General features: G+C 35.5%; 1 protein-coding gene across 1 annotated transcript in view; it reads left to right on the forward strand.

Annotated features, from left to right (window-relative positions):
• Positions 1 to 17,690, forward strand: part of TBC1D15 (TBC1 domain family member 15) — a 34,569-nt gene extending 16,879 nt beyond the window's left edge. Inside the window, exons 6-17 of the mRNA XM_008632899.2 lie at positions 949 to 1,048; positions 2,125 to 2,322; positions 3,790 to 3,918; positions 4,872 to 4,975; positions 5,240 to 5,334; positions 6,732 to 6,848; positions 9,353 to 9,453; positions 10,153 to 10,252; positions 10,608 to 10,705; positions 14,813 to 14,929; positions 15,570 to 15,656; positions 16,328 to 17,690. Coding sequence (XP_008631121.1) covers positions 949 to 1,048; positions 2,125 to 2,322; positions 3,790 to 3,918; positions 4,872 to 4,975; positions 5,240 to 5,334; positions 6,732 to 6,848; positions 9,353 to 9,453; positions 10,153 to 10,252; positions 10,608 to 10,705; positions 14,813 to 14,929; positions 15,570 to 15,656; positions 16,328 to 16,534 — 1,453 coding nt within the window. The 3' untranslated portion in view covers positions 16,535 to 17,690. The remainder of the gene's footprint in view (positions 1 to 948; positions 1,049 to 2,124; positions 2,323 to 3,789; positions 3,919 to 4,871; positions 4,976 to 5,239; positions 5,335 to 6,731; positions 6,849 to 9,352; positions 9,454 to 10,152; positions 10,253 to 10,607; positions 10,706 to 14,812; positions 14,930 to 15,569; positions 15,657 to 16,327) is intronic.
• The last annotated feature ends 4,756 nt before the right edge of the window (positions 17,691 to 22,446 follow it).

A 22,446-nucleotide genomic window follows, 5' to 3' on the forward strand; every position in this document is an offset into this window, starting at 1 on the left:
GGGGTGCCTGTGCTGAAGAAGGGGACAAAATGGATGTTGCAGGGGGAAGTAGGTATGAGAGCAGAAGAACAGATTCATTACTAGGAGCAGCGTGGTTTCGCTGCCTTTGTTGTCACTATTTTCATCTGCCTATGGAACCCTGTTGAGGAGCAAATGTTGTATTGAGCAGGAGTGTACAAATACAGTGAGTCAGGCCAAATCAGGTTTGTGTTTGTTAAGCTTTTGGAGTCTACACAGAAATACATTTGCAGGGCTGTACTGAGATGGTTCTGTTTTACGGTACAGTGGCTCTGGTGTCTTTTAAGCTCCTATCAGTATGAACCTTAGAATTATTCTGACAGGATCTGCTGTAGTATTACTGGTTAGGAATTTGTTGATGTGCTTTCATACATTGAAAAGCAGTTTGTATTCCTTAATATAATGTTTTACAGGGTGCCATAATGTAAGATTTACTAACTGGTAGAAAGAATTCCTTAACTGTATGGGTGCCATAGGCTCTTTTCACTTCCTCTGTTACGTTAAAGGAGTTTCAGCATTATATTGTGTTGAGGCTGACTGTGTCTCACTATATTTCCTGTGTCACATTTTTTTTTGTCCATTGTCAAAACCAGAAAACTGTACTTGAAGTTAATTTTGTCACCTACATGTAAATGGAGTTATCTTCCAGAATAATTTCTCAAAACATTTTCTAAAGCTTTATTTTTCAAGGAATGAAATATTGCAATTCAGAATTAATACGGAAATTACTAATCTTTTGAAAAATGAAGGTCCTGTTTTGTGTAGCATTAGTTTGTTAACCTGTGCCGAGGACCAAGAATGATCTTGCATAAAATTTTTTTTTTTTTTTCACAAAGTCTGAAATGCGACTTCAAGAAACCAGTAAATGTTCTGAAAACTTTACAGAAAAGCCTGATCGCACCCAGACACCCTTTTTTAATTTTATTGCAGATCTCCACATGATGAACGGGTTCTTCTTGTGAAGACTCAGAAGTCACTGTCTCAGTCTTTTGAAAATCTCTTTGATGAACCATCATATGGCTTATTACAAGTATGTATTATCTTTGAATTTTTTATTCTGAAGACATGTATTAAAAAAAAAAAATCCACCCTACCATGTCACAGGAATATTCGCTGAGTATGATTTAATGCCATTGTAGAAGCAAAAATTCTATTTATGATATTGTTGTTAATTATTGACAAAAATAATGCCATTGTTGAAGCATTGACTGTATCCTAATCCAAATGCTTACTATAGAAAGTACATTTAATTGTAAGTTGTTTTCTATGATGTAATAATTTCTTAACTTTTCTGTGGTATTATTTCAAACCTATTCAAGTTCACGTTCTCTGTGATTCTATATATTTGGGTACAGAAAGTTTTAGAAAAGGGGGAAAGGAAAAATTTTAGGAGTTACTAAAACATATTATTTATAATTTCTAAGTTTTCCTTGACTAAATATTATTTTCATTGATATTTTCTGAAACTTTTGAAGGGATGATGGAAGTACAGCAGCAGAGAGGACAATATTGGCTAAAATGATGGGGTTTTTAAATACTACAACTGCTTATCATTTGGTGGAGCTTATGGACTTGTGAAAGTCAGCAGCAAAACTTGAGTGACTTAAATGAGGCCAGAGTGCTGACCCACTGATCTGTTTAATTAAAGAAAATCTTCATGAATTAATTACATTAGTTTCTGTATTTAGTTGTCAAATCAAGATCTGTGTGAAATTCCTAGCAGAGTACATGATGGTTCAGACTGTTTTTTCTCTTTCTGTGAGGGTAGGGAAGCTGGGCATAAGGTAGCTGTTCTGTGCTATGAATCACTGGTTAGTAAACAGTGGATCTGGTCCACTTCTATACTTAGGTCAGTACTTACTGAGACCACTGGTATCCAATCTTTCAGATCAATTAGCAGTATTATCTTCATACTTAAAATATGTTTTTTAATCATGTGATGCTTGTTCTGTATTACTACCAATACATGAAACTTAAATAATTTTGAGATCTACAGTACTTTTCTTGATGCTTTGCTTTGAGTAAAAGAGTTACAAATATATATATATTACAAATATATTATAAACATAAATGTTTGTGTTTTGCTTGTTTTCCTTGTTATAACAGAAATGGAAGAAAGATCCATACATAGTAACAATGGGAAAATTTTCCAAAGTCACAAACTATATTGTTGGTAGTTTACGTTCAAGTGATCCATCAAATCAAAGGCGACCACCATCAGAAATGGCAGACTTTCTCAATGATACCATTCCAGGGCTGAAGATAAAGCAGCAGGAAGAACCAGGATTTGAAGTCATTACACGAGTGAGTCTATAAATTAATGATATAGATGCATTGATTGTTTTTATGCACTCCTTTAAAAGAATGGTAGGACTTGAAGCATGATGAATTATATTGTTTATGCAATTGTGGCATATTACCATTTATTCTCAGGAGTTAAGACCATCATCAGTTACTTTTGAATATGTCATTTTTATGCATGCAAATGCAAGTTTTCCTTTGAAAGGAAGCTTGTAATTAATGAAATGGTGACTATAATTATGTTAGAGGCACTGCCTTTAAAAGTGACTGATTTTATGTTCAGTGAGGTCAATTAGAGCTATGTTAAGTAAAAATGGAGAAGGCAGGTTAATAACCAGCTTTCTTGGCTAATCATTCCTAACATTTCAGTTTCTTTTCCATTTACTTTTACAATTAAGTAACAAAATACTTAATTGGATGATTAATGTCTAGGGTGTATAAATTACAGATTTATGTACGATTTGAACCAAATCTAGAATGAACTTATAACTGGATCATGAATCACTGTGGACACCTATTGGAGTCTTTTACAGATAGGTGGAAAAGGTTTATTTTTAAATGCTTGAGGTTATTTTTAAAGCAGCTTACATATTTTTAAAATATTAAACTGTTTTGTATGGGGGATTTTTTAAGTTCAAGCTAGTGTTAATATCTATGCAGCAGTAGCTGCATGAGCTATGTAATTCTAAGAAGTTGCTGCCTAGCACTTAGTTAATTTATCAATGAGAAAAAGTATAACAAATGCTATATATGGAAAATAACATTGACCTATATGTCTTAATCTGACAAATGCCTTGGACTTCTAAAGGGTTGAAACACAAATTGGTTTGGGGTTGCTATCATAAAAATATTTTTAGGAAGTGAGGATTTCCTGTCTGCTGAACTCTCCCATACTTAGACATGCAATTTGGGAACTGAGAGACTAAGCACAAACTGAAACTTTGGATGGGTGTTATAAATTCTGAAAGTAATGGGGTTTTTTAAGAGGCTGTGTACCAAAACTGATCTTTCCAGTCACATTGTTCAGTCAAAATAGGGAATCCCATCTCTGAACTCAAGCTGGTTTTCAGTTCTCTCTTAAGATGCACTCGTGTATCAGGAATGTGTTTGTGAAGTGGAGCTCCTTATTGTCTGTGTTTGCATTAGTTTATGGGAAGCTAGCTCAGAGGCATTTGTGGAGAAGGTTATTTAAAATACACTTAGATCCTCCAAAATCTGAAATATTAAGATGTATAGCCAGGTCCTCAGCACCAAGTGTCTTACTCTAAACATCTGCTTGTGTTGGCCCACACTACTTGCTCATGTGGATGCAAACTTAGATCCTTAGAGTTGCTGACTGAGGTATGTGCATGTAGAAGTGTAGTTGCACTGAGTATAAGAAACTGGCAAGCTTAGTACCATTTCTGCTGTTGTTTGCAACTACTGAAGCACTTCACTGGGATTCATATAATGCCTTTGTGTGTGTTTCAGATCGACTTAGGGAAACAGCCTGAAGTTAGCAGAAGAGAGCCTGTGTCAGCTGAAGAATGGGCTAAGAATATGGACTCTGAAGGAAGAATTTTAGATGTTGACTACATAAAGCGATTGATATTCAAAGGGGTAACTTTTTTTTCTAATTTCAGCAAGACCTCTGACTTGATTCTGGCTTTTATTTTCCTTCCCAAACCGCAGTTATGCTGTTTTCATTACACTTGTAATGTTTCATGTAGAACTTTGAGCATGACCCAGACATTATTGAGAGACTTCATAAAGCATGGTTTCATGCCAATCAAATACCTCAGCAGTCTTGCAGCTATATAAAGTGCTACAAGGAGAGAGATCTTGTGGCTAGCTAAAGGAAATGAGTTGAAAATAAGGAAGCTTAAGTGATAAAACAAATGAAAGTGGCTTTCAGGAAAAGACCAGTGTTTCAGTGTTAGGATATTTGGTTTATTATTTTCCCTTAAAAGGTTTTTTCTTATCCTTCTCCAGCAAAACCTTCTGGTTTTGCCCAGCTGTTTGCTGGGACTTGACCCTCATCAGAGCAGTGCTAAACACTTCTGCTGATATTTTAATTGAGCTGAGGGAATTTGCAATATGAATGTGAATTTAGTCTCAGTGATGGAAATTTTGAAAACTAGTTATGTCCTGTAGCTTTTCTACCTAATGTTACTTCAGTATTTCTGTATTTTGGTGGGAATCTAGCTGCCTTAATGCATTTATTGTGTACCTGCTGATGCATGTTTGCAAGCAGAAGTAGAGAATGATAACCCTGATATTACTGGTTTTTAAAAGATCTGTACCTACTAAGTAATACTAAGTAATATACTGTAAAGGGGGTAGGGCGAAAATGAGGCCCTTTCTGGTGACTGTTCCTTAATATTTGTGTTCCATACTCTTTTCCTCCTGTTTCCTCCCAGTGTGATACTATAGTCAGGGCATGAGACTTGGCTACAATGTAAAAAGAAAGCAACTTGAAGATGCTACTTTGAGAAGTGTTGTATCACTCTAGGAATGTTTCCTCCCAGCATGGAAATACTTACTGTTGATGCTTCATTTCCATTTTTCCATAGGGTCTCTGCCATACTTTAAGAAAAGAGGCGTGGAAATTTCTTTTGGGGTATTTTCCTTGGAATAGTAGTAAAGAAGAGAGAGCAAATCTGCAAAAAAGGAAAACGTGAGTACAGTGACTTTTTTCTTAGAAAATAAATTTAAAAGCTGCATCTTTTTTGACATAGTGATGTAGAAAGCCTTTTGAAAGACAGCTGCTAAAATTGTTGAATGCAAGAACATGTGACATTTTTAAAAATTGCTGTACTCAAGACTATGTAAACAGGGTGTTGTTATTCCATTTATCTCAAAGAATAAATGGAATGAATGAATACTTATATAAAAAAAAGAAATGTGGCTGTTTGATTTCAAAATTGTCTTTCTTCTTCAGGGATGAATATTTCAGGATGAAACTGCAGTGGAAATCTGTCAGTGAGGAACAGGAAAAGCGAAATTCAAGATTAAGAGATTACCGGAGTCTTATAGGTAAATTCATGTTTAGAAGCCTACCTAACTGCACACACACTTCTACAAGTTAGTATGAAATTGAAAAAAGTACCCTTTTGAAGAGGCTCTGAAAATGAACATACTGCTCTTTTCAGAGGTTAAAATATAAATTTGGTTATGTACTTAATATTAAAACTTTCTCAACTAGAGTAATTCAGAGCTTTACATATTAGCGTTACAAACTGTCTGGCTTTTTAAACTTCCTTTACTTAGCAACACAAGACTCTTCATTTTGTGTTATGTCATGATGTATTTTTACTGGAAATGTTAAAAAAATGACATACAACAAGAATGTGAAAATGTGTCTGTTCATATTTTATATTTTTTATAGGGATTTGTGTATGTGCAGTCTGACTTCTGGAGTTTTACACCTACTTTTAAAAATTTCATCAAATTATGCTGGGTATTAGTTTGTGTCCTTAGTTCTCTTCGGTAGTGAGATTTGGGCACCAATGTTTAGGATTACTAAATATTTTTTCAGGAGATAGGCCAAGATTTCTGTGTTATTCTGAGAGAAAGACTAAACTTATTTCAGGCAGTTATTCAACAGGCGAGCTGAAAGGGTCAAAGTCTAGTCTTGGTAGATTAATAAACTACATTTTTAGAGAATGTTAACAGAAAAAAATAATATTCAGAGTTAAAAGAAGGCCAAATGTTTCTGTGGAAACAATTATTTTAATTTTTAAGCATTTGGAAATGTATGTGACAATATTAGGGTTATGTAGTAAAATAGATCCAAAACTACAAAATACTCCTTTTATCAAACTGCATTCAAAATTTTGCAAAATTTCAAAATATATTGGTCTTGAATTTCACCTTATTAAAGAATATGCTGTGTGCTTGGTATGTTTCAGGCATCAAAACTGCCTAATGAAAGAGGCACTTTCATCTGCTATGAGTTACAGGAACTTGTTAAACAGTATTTATAAACATGCTTTTATGAACTGTCACAGTGTCTTTGAGCTGATCATGTGGGACGTTTCCAACTATGGCTTGTGCTGCATCACATCAGTATTCATAAATGGCATTGTAGAGTTAACTTGCATAAAATTGTTTTTAATCCTCTTAAGTATAAAACATTTCTGCTGAATTATAATCAGGAATTTTTCCATAAAATGTATTATCAAAGAAAAGGCAGAAAACTTTAAAATACGTTTGTAAGCAAATTCTTTCATTGCAGATAGGAAGGATTTTCTTTATTTTAAAATATTCTTTATTTTGAAATGACATTCAGTTATGCAGTTGTCTCAAACACTTCAAACCTTTGCAATAGTGTTTGAGGAAGAAATCATCAGCTTAGACATTCTGAATTAATTTGATACTGGCTTTGTAGGACTAGTTTTGAAAGTGTTTTTAAATCCAGACTGTTTCCTTAGAAAAAGATGTAAACAGGACAGATCGAACAAATAAGTTCTATGAAGGTGAAGATAATCCAGGACTGATTTTACTTCACGATATTTTGATGACCTATTGCATGTATGACTTCGACTTAGGTAAGTTGTGTCCCTCTGAATGTGAAAACCTTTTTAGCTTCTGATATGCAGCTTTGCTTGTGTTAAGTCCTACTAATAGAATTGAACTTGTATTGATTACAATGCTTTTTGTAAATGTTTTAAACAAGATTTCATATTTTATAGTATTTAATAATATTGAAGAGAGGAAGAAAAACAGAACAAAGTTATCTATTTGATGCTTATCTCAGCCATCTGAACTCATCAATTGTGGTGGGATTGGGAATTAAGTGGTAGCTTGTCTTCACCACAGACCTGTTGTGAGGTTCTTTTGTTGTTTTTGGGGTTTTTGTGTGGTTTTCATTAAGTTTTTTGGTTTAGATTTTTTTTGTGTTAAATTTTTTCGTAGAATTGAAGTAGGCTTGCTTTTCAGAGTTTTAAATGGATTTGGGTCTTTGGAGCTTGAGTGTTATATATATTTTTAAGACTGATATATCAATAAAAATTATAAGCCAGCTGCCACTGCTGTAATTAAAGCTCAGCATGCTGAACCAACTGTTTGTAAACATGGTGTTCTTGTGAATATTTTAAAAGCTGGTTCTTGGGAAGTGCACTTAGCAATCTGTCAAAAATTACATTTTAGTACATGCATCTGTTGCAGAGGAAACAGCATATAACATCTTGCTTTAATCGCAGTGTTAGTGTGATGGCTAAGTCTTGGTTTCTTGTTAATTGTCTTGGGAGGGAGGGAAAAGATACTAGTAGTTGGTTCCCTCTCCACCCTGGCATGACATTTGGCTGTTGTATGCTTTGGAGTTTCTTTGGGTATTCTGTATCAGAAAAGTTTTGGGATTCTGAAAGGCCACTTCACGCCAGATTTTGAAAACAAAAAGTAAGAATAAATCTTTAACACTAGTAAACATGCTGCAGAGCTCTAGTTCTTGTTGGCTTTTGTTCTCTCTGAAAGAGAGTCTTGATCTTTGGCTTGAAAAAAGAGAAAACTGAAACTGATGTTTTAAATATGTAGCTCTGTTTCACCTCTTTCCTCTTTTCACATTTCAACATTCATTAATGCACAGTGACATTATAGGCGAAATTGAAGCAGATTCACCACCCACTCTGTTAAAAACATTGTTTAGATGGCTTAAATGTACGCAGTGGATAAATCTTTTGTTTTGTAAACAGGCAGGAATAGTGGAAATACAGTAAATTTGACATAGTAACTGTCCAAGGCTTCTCTGCCTTGGTACAGTGCTGCTCGTAATCTTTTCACAACAGCTTTAGAGGGGTCTGAATAATGCCACAAACTGCCAGATAGGGGAGGGGACAGAACAGCTGTTAGCAGAATATTTTTCTGAACTAATTCCATAAGTCTGCATTAATGAGATTGGTTTTATTAATAAATAGACTTTTAAATTGTCTTGAACAGAATTTTCTCTGCATTTAGTTTTAGTTAGCTGTAGTATTAAATATGTGGGGAATAAAACTTCTTTTTCTTTTAACATTTTAATTATTTACTGTTTGCTGTTACTTATTCTATTTTTCTTCTCGCAGCTGCTCCATATTTTCAGTTATTTACTCTAAACCTCTTTTCAGTTACACAGTTACAATTACATCATTAAGAAATAAAGTCAGCCAACTGAGAAATGTTATGTTGAACCAATCACTGATGATAGATATACACATAAATGTGTTCTCTTATTTAGGGAGGTCAGCAACAATAGGGCGGTAGATAAGCTGACACTAGCATCAGTGGTAATAGGAAGAGTTGGGAAGAAGGAGAAAAATTACCTGTAAAAATCATTATCCTCTACTTAAATGGACTTAATTGCAAACAAGAAAGCTGGAAGAGGCATTAAAAAACTATAAAAATTTGAAAAACTTTTTTTATACAACTAAAATTTTACAGCTGTTGGTAAAAATGATACGCTTTAGTGGGCATTTCCTTCTCCAGTTAAATGAAATCTTTTCTTGAGAGTGTGTGAGTACTTTTCTTCATAAGAACTGTCGCAATGTGTTTTTCTGGAATTGCAACTCAACATCTCTTTAAATTAATTTGAGAAGAAAATCTTCATTTGGGGGTAGGTGGGGGAGTGGGAAAATATTCAAAATTGTTAAATGTCTAGAAGAAAGTAACCAAGTACAAATAGAAAGGAGGCTATATACAAGTTTGTATTTGTGATGGTGCAAGGTATAGACTTAATCTTAAAAATATCAATATATGCTCCTGAGTTGTAAATAGGAACATTTTTACTAAAAATCTATTGTGTACAAACTCAATTTGTACATATTTTAACAACTACTGGAACAGTGTGTTTGCTTTATGTTCTCTTTAGATTGGCAGAATCTTATCAGACCTGCTGGATGTTGGTGCCTATTAATAAAAATTTGTCTTTACTGGTAGTTAAATTGGAGAATTACAGTATCTGTATGTGCTAACATTTGTTTTATTCAGTCTTTCATCACACTTGAAAAATTATGGTTTAACTGCTGAGTTTAAATTCCTATTTGCTTTTCCCCACCCTTTCTTCCTTTTCTCCATCAAGGTTATGTGCAGGGGATGAGCGACTTGCTGTCACCTGTCTTGTATGTTATGGAGAATGAAGTAGATGCCTTTTGGTGCTTTGTATCATACATGGATCAAATGGTAAAATGAGACTTTTTTAGACCACATAAACAGATAAGCTACAGATAGTATTTGGGGTTAATTTTACTTTATAAATTTCATTGGGTTTTTTGAATTCTTTTAAAGCAGTCATTTTATATTTGGAGTCACTACACTTTTGTTGATTGAGGTTATGGTGGGTTTGCAATAGTATTGCTGTACAATGCAGACATATTTGGCTCCTTAAGTATTCCAAAGTAACCATCGCAGACAAATTTGTATTTATCAGGAGTCCTCAAGCAGGATTTTGTTCATGATAATGGTTTTATGTTATACCTGCCTTTTGGCTTTTGTTAAATGCAATTTAGTCTTCCTGCAAACTGAAGCTTTTATGACTTGTGTGTGTGGCAAAAGAGTGTGTGACTGATATGAAAGTAAAAGAAAAACTGGGTTTTTTGTTTGGGTGCAGTCATGCTGCTTGGAAGTACAGAGCTTAGGCCGATTTAAACTATCATTTATTACATACAAAAATGTTAGCAAAGAAATACAGTTCATTGCTTTAGTTAAACTTCTCACTAAAAGGCAGACATTTCATTAGATAGAAGTACAGTTAAATATCCATATATTAAATATCTAAAGGGTGAGAACCACTGTTGCAATAACAAAACTTCTTTAAAAATAGCTGCAAATCTCAAAATTGAGTTAATAAAAATGACAGTGCTAATGTTTTATTCCATACAGCATCAGAATTTTGAAGAACAGATGCAGGGTATGAAGACACAACTAATTCAGCTGAGTCATTTGCTTCGTTTACTAGACAGTGGATTTTGCAGTTACTTAGGTAGGTGTATTATTCAAGCACAGTAACTGAAACAACTTCCTGCATTCTGTTCCTTACCAGTCTAAATATAATTCCAATATTATATGAGTACAGGACTTGTAAATTAATAATGCCTGAAAGACTTCAATAATTGCTCCATGCTTATTGAAAAAACAGGGTCATCCTGTTACCAATTTAAAAAATATGCTATACTCTGGCAAATATCTTTGATTCTGAAAAGGGGCTGCCGTCTTAAAAACTGGTGGTATGAGCATGTACCTGTAAAGCGTGGGGGTTTTTGCTTTTTTTTTTTTTTTTTTCACCTGTTGTCTGAACCAAATTTGATGCTTCTGAAATGTCACACTCTTATTCCTAGAATCTCAAGACTCAGGCTACCTTTATTTTTGCTTCCGGTGGCTTCTTATCAGATTTAAAAGGGAATTTAGTTTTCAAGATATTCTTCGACTCTGGGAGGTAAGGAAATATTTCATCACACAAACTCCAGCAGTTTTTGGACTTTAGAACAAAAAACATGGATCATTTTGCCAAGTGTTTAATGCTCTGATAAATTAAAAAAAAAATTTAGTTCAATGATCTGAGGACAGGTGAGCATTTCTTATGTCTTTTTAGCCTAAAGAACAACTTGGGAAGTTAATAAAAAAATACTTACTAGAGCTTGTTTGGATAAATTGGCTTTCGCAAAAAGATTTGGACAGGAGCCTTCAATTGAGACTCCTAAGTGCAAATAGTAAGTGGAGAGTACCAGTGGACTGCTAATGGAAAACAGCTCATGATAGAAGAAAGAGCATTTGTTTGATTAATTTCTTCGTATTAGTGATTCTTTATAGATTCAGTGGAATGAAGCACTGTCGGGGTAGTTTGTGTTAAAACCATGAGGAGGATGATATCAGAAGATTGTTAATCTTGGTGATAAGGCCTTGTGATGCCAATAACATTATGTAAAACATCAAAATGTTCAAGTTCTGATAATTCCACGTTAATGAGATATTTTTTTGATTTAGGTGATCTTAGGATCAGATGGAATAATTAAGATTAACTAATATTTTTGTCTTTAATTTTTTGTTCCGAGAAAATTGAGAAGTGTGTCAACAGTATTGGTTTATTGTCTAAGATGCATTTAACAAGGCACAGTATTCACTGAAACTCAGAAGAAGAGAATAAATGTTCAGATGAACAGAGGGAGTATTTTCTAGGACATAACATCACATGTGTTGGGGAACAAAAGGGTAATGAAAAGAACAGGGCTGGGGTGCAAAAAGTTTGTACTACAATGAGAAATAATGTTGTTTCTGGTGTGATGAAAAATAATGTTGATACTTTTATTCACTTTTTCCACTAATGAAAAAGGAGTCACATAAAGAGAAGGACCAGTATTTAAAACTGTAAAGTAAATATATTTTAGCTTTTTTATCATCAGTTAGTGGAATTTACTATCATAGAGTATTGTGGTAGTATTTCAGCCAGAGGACAAAAAATTTTATGGATAACATTCATAAATAAGGAAACCAATATGTACAAAACCAGAAGAATTCTCCTATTCCAGGGTAAAAATGACAATGATTTGGGGGGGGACATGCACTCTTAAAAATTCCCCTAGTATTATGTTGTCTTCTTGGTATTTTTTTAAAGACTAATTTTTCTTTTTAAGTTGACGACAACAATATTTTTTTAATAGTTTATAGTCCCAGGCTAGCATGTTTTTATCACCTCTGCTTTAATGTGTATATATGTGTGCATACAGAAAAAAAACACACTATATTTCTCTCTCAAATATTTTTTTCCTCTCTTAGGAAGACAGTGGAAACCTGTTGATATATGATAGTCTTGTAGGTTCCTTATAGCACATCATAATGTATGTTTACTACAAGTATTCAATTTCTTTGCTAGGAGATATGGAATGAGAAAGGGAATATCTTGTTTTCCTTTTTAAAACAAAGTAATTAAGGCATTATGTTGACGTGTTTATGCAAAGGCCAGTGTCCTTGATCAGTCCAGCTTACAGTGGTTTTTTTTTTTTCCTGTGCATAGCCATGTAGCTCCACTGGTATCAGTGAAGTAAGTGGGATTTACAAAGGCAAGCTATAGGCACAGGAGGCCATTTCCATTTATAGAGGAATTAACTGCTTTTTTGGGTATTTGGCTGAGCAAACCTCACGTGCTGTTTTGTAATAGCACATGAATTGAGGGAATCCATTTGAAGGCAGTATTACCCTATGACATAGGCACTTGCAGAGCGTAGAATGGGATGAAGGAGAGGTACCATCTGAGATTCCAGTCCCAGGTTCCAGGATTTATGGGGCTTTTTTTGTCTCATCTGTTAATTTCAGGGTGTTCTTGTGAATCTCCATTTCTGTCCTCTGACTTGTATGAAACACTAAGTTAGTATCAGACACTTTTACCCTGTTCCCACTGGCTTCATGATTTCCAGTGTTCTATCACAAAAAAAGGAATGAGAAAGATTCTTCACTAGTCTGGTTTCTCCCATCTCCATTCACTTTGGTGGTGGGAGGTAGCCTCTACTCCAGATGATGAGAACTGCTAACTCCAAGCCTTTGCAGTTCCTGAGCAAGAGCCATAATCAGATCGTGGTAGAAAATGTAAGTGGTTGTTTCATTGCTCTGTGACAGAGTTGTACATGATAGAGAGGTGACATTCCACCTTGTGTGGATAAGCTGAGAAACGTTATGTGAGTGCAGTTATTTGCAATGTTACATGCAATGCCTTTTGTGTGTGGGTTAAACTGCTCTGTCAGCAGATGGGTTTACTTACAGTACATTTTAGCAGTGCCTCTCAAACTCAGCCCAGATAGCCTACTGATAGCTGTTCCAAAGTTGAGAGTAGTTCAGTCCCTCCTTGACACTGGAGAGACAGGCAATATCACTTGGTAATTCCAGCCAGTTCTTAATCTTTTGTTTGCACAGTGGGTTGTTTAGAAGAAACCCAGAATAAAAATTCTGTAACAAAATAACAACTAACTCACACTAGCGCTAGTACCACTCACATAGCATAAAGCCAGAATGACTTGGGAATAAGTTACTTTACATACATTGGTAATGAATATTCATGGCTGCTGAGGTAGCACTAGAACAAATGCGTCCTTACTTGTGTAGCTTTATCAGAGAGAAATAAGAAAAAAAGTTACTGCTCCTTATTTTTATATTTTTTATATTTTTACTTTTATACTTATAATTTAAACATTGCTTTTCTTCCATCCTTCCAGCATATTGGGATGCTGCTGTTAACGCATTTACATACATAACGTTAAGTGCACGCTCCACTCCAGACTGCGAAAAAAAAAAATGGTAGCAAAATGTATGGATTTTTTTTGCAGCAACTTGATGTTGAACCAAATCAATGCACAACTGTCAATATGTCCTTCTTATGAAGTAGGGGTAGAAAAACATAGTAGTGTGTAGACAGACTGTGTTTGGTAGATTATAGGCATTTTCATGCAGCTGTTTTTTTCCAGCCTGTTTGCATTCCAGTCATTTTCCTGGAGTGAAAGAATGCTCTAACGGAATATTGGTTGTCTGAAAAAGATGTGAAATTTAATTTCTGAACTGAATCTTAATTGAAACATTCAAGATTAATTGCTCCTTATTTTGGGTGAACTTGGTTTGGATATCTTTGGGATTTATGCAATTCTGTTTACAGGTTACATGTGCTAGTGATGAAAGTTCAAGTATAAGCTCTTGCTCAGCTTTAAGGTTCTATTCCGTCAATAATGATGAAAAAAGTTTTTTGCTAATGAAGTAATGAACTTTCAGGAGTCTGGTTTCGTACCTGCCTTTTTTGAGAGTAAATCCATTGTCTTAAATCCCTTTATCTGTCAGGGCAATTTGTGCAAGCAGTGCTTCTTTCTGGTTTTGTTGGCAAAATTGTTCTCCAGCTTTCTGCCCACCACACATGTTCTTTTCAAATACTTTTTTTTTTTAAAGGGTTTCCCGAATGTACTAAAATAGGGTATTAGTACTGAGGTTGCACGTTTCAGTCCCAGTGAACTCAAGAATGATTAATTGTGTCCTCCATGGGACCAAAAGCCAATGTGTCTTCAGTCAAAAAGGAGTACCCACCCACCCCAGTACCTGCATGTACATGTCTTTGGGTTCTCATGGTGGCAGTATTGGGAACAACTTTAGCACCTTATTTTTAACCATTAGAACCTTTTGAAGGTATTGCTGAGCATGAAATGCTTCTGCCAATTCACACTAAATGCAGATACTCTAAGCGACACAAATAATTTGTTAGCTTCAGTTACTTGTGTTTCACATGAGCTGAGGCAGAGCACACATTCACAAGACCACAAGCTCAAGCAGCTTAGTAGCATTATAGTGGAAAATGTCTTAAGAACCAGATAAGCATTTGGTGACTCAGACTTGCAGTTTTCACTAAAGGGGCAAAAGTAAAATTCCAAATAATTGTACAAATATTCAGTTGCTTTCAAGAATAGCTTATTGTTAGTTAAGTGATTTGGCTGGAGGACTTATTTTCTAAGAACTACTTTCTTTTCAGAGGAAAAGTGTAAGTATTTCAAGTGTGGGGTTTTTTGTATTTTAACAGGTCATGTGGACAGAATTGCCTTGTCAGAATTTTCATCTTCTCCTTTGTTGTGCTATCCTAGAATCTGAAAAACAGCAAATAATGGACAAGCACTATGGCTTTAACGAAATACTAAAGGTACCAAATTCTTACGCGTGATTGTGCTGGTTTTGGCTGCAGTAGAGTTAATTGTCTTCCTGGAGGCTAATATGGGGCTGTCTTTTGCGTATTAAATTAAAATATTAGTTAACTTTTTGGAGTTAATGCAATATGGTTGTGGTTTATGATGGGGGAGGAAAAGGTGCATACTATCTTCTGAAGGGTTAAATGTCAACTGAATGTCTATCCTGCAGGCTTTCAAAACGCTTTATTGGATGTCTGTGTTTAGTGGTAAGACCATTAATAGATCGAAAATGGTTCTCCCCTCAGACTACTGCTTATTATATTTAATACTAACTTTGCTTTTCCTTCTATGATTTAATTTATCATCTCTGAAAATGTGAGCTGCTGGGGGAAGTATGTAGGAGGGCCAGATAGTTTGTCACATTTAGAGGTACCATGGATTCCTCTTGCAGACCTTGGATGCTGGTGAAAAACACCTGTTTCATACTGTATCTTTGAGTAGCCATTTCTCAAAGGTAATAGACTATGTCTAGCATTTCATAGCTTAAGGGGCAGGCTAATAAGGTGATACTTAACAGTGCAGTACAGTATTAGTATATTTTGGGTAAAACATAGTTATCACTTATCTCACTATGCTTTGTGAATCTATTTTTAGCATATCAATGAACTGTCTATGAAAATTGATGTGGAAGATATACTCTGCAAAGCAGAAGCAATTTCTATGCAGATGATGAATTGCAAGGTAAAGATATCTATCTACTGTGAATGTTTATAGACAGTAAAAGTATGTAGTTAGCTGTAAGCGTTCATGTATGACTTGTGAAGTTACTAAATGCCTGGGTACAGCAAAGCATGTTGTGTAGCTATGCAGTGCCTATGTTTGAAAAGTCTGTGAGCAAGTGTGATTGATTTTATAGAGTAATACTCTTCACTGGGGGAAAGCTGCATGGTGCTTTTTAGTTGTAATATCTCAAGTCTCACTAGGTAACCTCACTCCGAGAAATTTGATGTTCAGTGTGCTTGAGAAAAACTAGTTGAAAGGTGCATTGCATTGAAGGCATGCCAGACTTATTAGGGAAAAACTAGTGGGTCGCTCAATAAAAGTAATTTCAATAGCATGAAGTGTAATAGTTGATTAAACTTTTATTTTTGTAATGAAGATTATATTGTTAATCAGGAATTGATTCCTGAGTGTGTTCCCTTTGCTGTCTTTTTGAAAAGCAGCTACAGAAAATGGTAACTGTAATGTAAGTATTGCTGAGAGAGATGATTTCAGTACAGCTAAATACAGATGAATGATTGCTCAGATGAATGAGTACTGGGAATGCAGGATGGAGAGAGGGGACTTTGTTGTTAAGTTTTTGCATTTAATTACAGTGATTTTTAGTATTTTCTCTGCCGTCTCCTTTCTAGGAATTGCCTCAAACAGTTAGTGAGATTCTGGGGATGGAGAACAGTTCGGTAACACCGGATTCAGATACTGGAGAGGATGAAAGTGGAGCTGAGTTGAGCTGTCCGACGTCACTATATCAGAGTATCTCAACACCTGTAATTGCCGCCAATGGGACGAGGGACGGCGCTCAGCAGGTGGCTGAGACACAGAGCCTGACACCTGCGTAATTACACTTGGTCACGTTGGAGAAAGACTTTTACTGAGCACGTTTTGTTCAAGCACTTGAAAGATGGATATTTAAATTTGGTGTTGATTAAGCTTTAAGGTTGTAAAGAAAATCTGTACTGTAATGCTTTTGCATTAAAGCTTTACAACATGACTCAACTTAACTATTTTTGTAGTTTCTTCTACCAAAATAGCCTTTTGTTTTCAATAACATTCCTTAATATTTTTGTAGCCAAGTGCATTTTCTTTTTGCTGGTAAACTGGAAGTGGATGGTGATTAAGAATGAATTTGAAATTTCTGCATTTGCTGAGCTCTCACACATATTGATCTAAGACAGTGTGAGCTCTTTGATTTGAGCAGATTCACAATATGCCAGCTGAAGCTGCTGTACAAAATTTTCAAGCTGAAGTGATGCTGATGTGCTAAAGGAGGATTCTTTTGTAAATGGATTTTCCCTATCTCAAATGTTTACAAAAATACTTCTAAGTATTTGTTGCTGGTTGAATGTAGATTTGAAATGGACATTCATACTTGCACAGTTTAATGTCCAAATACTGAATTTTGTGTAATTGGGAGTGGATGAACAGTATATTTTTACATTAACATATCTTCACTTTATATATACATATATATATTTACACACATGCACACACTATATACACAAATGTTTGTGAATACTAAAAAGAATAGTCATATTTTCAATATCTGAATAAACTTGACTCTTCATTCATATGAATCAGTTTGACCAAATTAATGCACAGTCCCAACCTGGGCTCTTTTTCAAAACTTTTCTAACTGAAGGTAACTTTCATGTGAATACGTTCAGTCCTACACTTGATGTAATTTTACCTTGCAAACTTTACTAATGTTCATATTTGCTAATATATTAACTGATCAATTAACTACTTACACTCTTTTTATGGCAATATTATTTGGATAATTAATAAGCAGGTTATGAAAAAGCCAACCAACAAACCACACACCAAAACAGTAGTCACATTAACATTATTGCATTTTTTTTGTATCTGCAAAAGGCAGTGAGTTTATTCCATGCCATACTGATGTCCTTTGACTCTATGTGAAATTTAACATAACTGATTAAGTGTATTCATTATTTGGTAACTATTGTACATATATAAAATAAAAGTCAAAGCTGATTTAGTGTTTTTAATTAAATCATATTTAGAGAAAAAAACCTAGTTGTCTGGTTGTTAATGTAAGAACATGAGATAGAGGGAAGAGCTAGTGGTTAGTCCATGGATATGTCGTATTTTGTGGGTAGTGAAAGGCTGTGGGAGTAGCTGCTTGTTACTAGAGAGTGGAACACGCCTTTCCTCTCTAGGTAGTTGAAGTGTGGGATATGGCAGAGCTTTCTTTTCTTGTGGAGCAGTTTACTTTTACAAATGTTATTCGTGCCATCTTAAGCAAATACAAGTAATACAAAAGGCTTTAGTAGATAAATCAAGCTGTTACAATAATTTGGGAGTCAATTCAACTTCTCTCACCAGTTGTGAGCAAACACTGGACAGTTGAATCAGTACAGATTTTGGTTTTAATATTGTCAATGTGCTATCTCTCATCAGTTAATAAGAACTTGAGTCCTATGCAGTGAAAGTCAAGGATTCACAGCTCAGTGTTATCTGTAGCTTTTCATTTCCTGCCCAGGAAATTACTGTGAAGCATCATACCTTTGTTCCCTGGTGAGCATTGTACTTCTTGGCAGTTAATTTAATGTGATGTAGAATACAGAAAGGCATTAGAACTTTGATATTAGACACTTTGGTTCAAAGATACTAAGCAAGTTAGTTTCAGTATTTTTTGGAGCACCTAGATCACTTTGAAGTGTACTTGCAAAATGTTTTTCATCAAAAATTATGTTAAACAAAACTATGGAAGGAGGAGGGAAATATCTACAACAGAAATGCAGTGAGCAAGCTGTCAGTTAAGTGTGCATGGGTTTTAGTTATTCAGGATGTGCTGCCACAAAAAACTGTATGCAAGATACTAAGATCTTGAAGAGCACAGTAACTGACTGAACAAGAATATTCAAAAGTTTAGGAAAAGCATATTTAAGTGGAATTCTGTAATTTCTTAGAATTACAGCTATGGCTGCTAAGAAAATCTACCAGCCCTTAAAGAGAAGTTTGCCTTTCCTTTTTGGGTGTAATTGCTCATCTTTTCCCTTTGTATTAAGCACCTGGATGTCAAAGATGAGAAGGTTGCCCATGAACTAACAGTGAGCAGCTGCTGTGGAGGGCTCCGGGTATGTAGGCTTGCTCAGCTTCCCAACAATAAGATCAAAGGCCCCTTGCAGCACTCATTACCTGTGTTTTCCTTCCTGCTAACAGGCAGCCTTGCAAAGAGTTGCAGGAAGAACCTCATCCTTCACCAAACTATTCCTGATTGTTAGGGATGGATTTAGTCTCAGTGGAGACTACAAAAACACTGTGAGAGGCCTTAATAAGGATCATAATGGCTGAAATGCCATGCAGTGCTGTGGGTTGAAGGTTCAGGATGTTTACATTTCTTTTGTATGTGAATGACTTTGATTACTTAGAATTAATAAATATGAACTAAACCAGAACACAATTTGGTTACAGTTGTCAGGCCGTAAAAGAGGCAATACATGTTTAATTCCTGCACACCTGTTTTGTTTTTTAATGCTTGACACTTGAAGATAATTATCTTATGTGGGTGAGGTTTAAAACTTCGTATTTTTCAGTCATAGCAGTTTTCCAGTGTTATCTGTTCCAAGGTAAAAACTACCTTTATGTAGTTCTTTTAAAGACCTTTTTTTTTCATTTTGCCTGTTTGGACAATTTTATTTATTTTGAAATTACATTCTTGATGTTATTTTCTTCTGTTTGTGGGCAAGATGATAGCTTACAAAACAGAGAAATGGAAATAGCTTGCAAAGCAGAGGTGGAAGTTTCTTGGAAATTTGGACTAATGTGAACGTTTATGAAATGGTTCTGATACTGGGAGGTTAAAAACTATAAAAAGATGATCCTAAGTTACCCACAGTCATCACTTCAGGCTTCAGTTACATTGAGTAGTGCCTGCCTGTCCTGTTCAGCTGCAGTGACTGTGTTTCCACCCAGGGAATGTCTTAGCCAGTGGCCTTCAAACCCATATCGGGTTTGGAGGTTTTGTATTGGTTGTTGCAGGTAATCTTCCTTAGGAATTTAAGGCTATGTATGTGTTACAACAGGTCCTGATTGCTTTGAGAATCAGATGTAGAAATAGTGTGATATTGATCATATTAGCAATGGTTTCATTTTGATCTGTAGTTTAATTCAAGTTAAGGTGTTAATGTTCAACAGAGCCCAGTTTTGTTTCTAACAAGATTTTTCTCAAAACCTTTAAATTTTTCTAGTTGACAGTTTTAAAATGCCGATAGTGCCTCATTAGTTATTCTTTTTTGTTTTTCCTCAGACATTACTAGACAAAATTCCTTGGCCTCAGTCAGCTAAACAGTGAGGAACTGGTTTCCTCATTACTTTCAAATATGTTATTGAGCACCAAATTAAAACTCCATTGATGAAACTTTTCAGAAACCTGTAAGAAGTGTTGTTCTAGCTTCCACTTTTTGAGATAATATTATAGTTCAAAATATGTGAGGTACTTGTTCCTCACTTGTCTAAATCATTTTCTGTTACAAGACAGTTGCCTAACTTGAAAAAAAAGGTTTTATTTTAAATAATTGAGCATTCAGAATTTGGATTATGAACTAGTTTTGGGACCACTAGTATGATTTGTGCATACTACTGTGGTGCAAATGAAGCCTTACCAAGGATGGGGTTGAATTTCTGTAGGTAAGAAGCTATGTTTTCCTCAAAGCATTCCCTGTTGGACAACAGAGATAACAACGCTGAAGAGGTTAGTGACATTTTAAAAGTGCATCTGTGAATTGATTCATGTTAAAAATAGGATTGGAAAAAAGCAATTAAGTGGGTGAGTACAGGATTAACAATTTGTTCAGGAAATGTGTTAACTATTCCTCAATTTTAGTCATTGCATTGATGCAACTTAAAACTGAAGTTTGGTCTGTGGGCTGCAGAAGAGTGACTGGTAGAAGTTTTGCCTGTGGTTGGCTAAATGTCTTAAAATATATTTTGCAAATCTGTTGCGTGTGTTTTCTGAATATTTTGTCAGTGGCTGGTGCCATCTCTGCATGAAAGAACCATGGTGAGAGAAGTCAGTGCTTGTTCTTACAAGAAAAATTCCATGAGCTGCTCTGTGGTAGCTGGGTTTAAAGCAGGAAATCCTAACTCTTGGTTCTGTCCGTGCAATTATGTCTAGCTCGGTAGTTGACGTGACTATGAGCTTTGTATATGAGCATTGATAAGGTGGTGAGACACAGATACATAACTGAGCACAGACAGATTTCATGTACATGTGATACTATATTTGATTTGAAGATGCTTTTAAATGGTTTTGGGTTTTTTTTATGGTGTTAAAAGATAAGTTGTGCTTCATGTTTAGTGGGACTTCAAAACGTGCTATTCAATTAAGTGATATTATTGCAGTGCAGGCCTTGTATAAACTAAGCTTGAATTTAATTTTTCTTCAAGTGAGGATTTTATTCAAACTTTTTTTAGAGAATGTGTGCTATTTTTTCATGTTAAATCACAATATCTTTGGCACAAATTCAATTTTTCCGGTGAATTGCAAACAAAACATATTGTAGGATGTCACTTTTTGCCTCATACAAAATGAATTTCACAGTTGAAGCAAATACATTATTTCAAACTGTCTATGTAATTCAAATAAATGAAGTCTTCTAGATGGGTTCTTCTTTTGTTTTGAAAAAATTCAATTATAGTGTATGTTTGGATTATACAGGCTCACGTGTACCCTACCTTTACATTAAGCTCTTAGACTGTTTCTATAGGTCTGTCTTGTCATTAACAAACCACGGCAGAGCCCCGGCATGCAGAGCTGAAGCTGCTGCCCAGACTACAGCAATTCAGCAAAAGGCGGTCACTTGTTTCCTCTCGGAGTGTTGTAGTTGACCCTGGCCAGCAGCAAAGCACCCACACAGCCCCTGCCTATTCCTCTCTTCCATGGGATGGGGAGAAAAGAGAAGGAAGGCAGGAAGGCTCGTGGACGGAGGCAATGACAGTTAAAAAGGAAAAGCAAATGCTGCTCCCACAAGGAAAGCACAATGGCATGTGGTGTGCCTTTGGTCAGTTTGGGTCAGCTGTCCTGGCTGTGACTGCTCTCAGGCTTGTGCCCACCCCAGGAAGCAGCCAGAGAACCTCAGTGCTGTGCATTGTTCAGCAGCAGCTGAACCCCTGGTGTGTTACCAACACTGACCCAGGCACAAACCCAAACATATCACCATACAGGCTGCTATGAGGAAACTGAACTCCATCCCAGCCTGTCCCCTTTGGTGTGATGATTCTTGATGGTGTCTGAGATCATGTTAGGGAAAAATCCCTGCTGTATTGAAGAGAACACTTTTAAAGAACCCATCTAAACCTGTGCAAAAGATAGTTCTACTTCATTCAAGCAACTGGTATCCAGATGTTCTGTTTTGCTTGCCATAACTTTATGAGATGCTACACCAGAAATGTTTCCAATGCACTCTTGGTGTATGAGTTGGTCCAGATGACCTTTAGGTTCCATCAGTGCATGCCACTTTTGGGCATTGGTCTTGGAAATCTCCACACACTCCTCTGGTTTTACTGTTAAAATAAGTGATGCAGGAGAACAAGAAAGTCTTTAAAGTACAAACTTTGGGGTTCAGGGACTTGATAATTCCTCAAGCAACAAACAGTACAACCACTGTGACCAAAAGCAGCAATCCCAGTTCTTTGTACTCTGCTCTGGGCCACTACACCTTTTATGCTGTCATGATTAACTTGTGCAGCATATGGTGAAGAACATCAAGGAGCTGATAGATTTCAG

The sequence above is a fragment of the Corvus brachyrhynchos genome, unplaced genomic scaffold, assembly GCF_000691975.1.
Source record: "Corvus brachyrhynchos isolate BGI_N302 unplaced genomic scaffold, ASM69197v1 scaffold32, whole genome shotgun sequence".
NCBI classification, from domain to species: Eukaryota; Metazoa; Chordata; class Aves; order Passeriformes; family Corvidae; genus Corvus; species Corvus brachyrhynchos.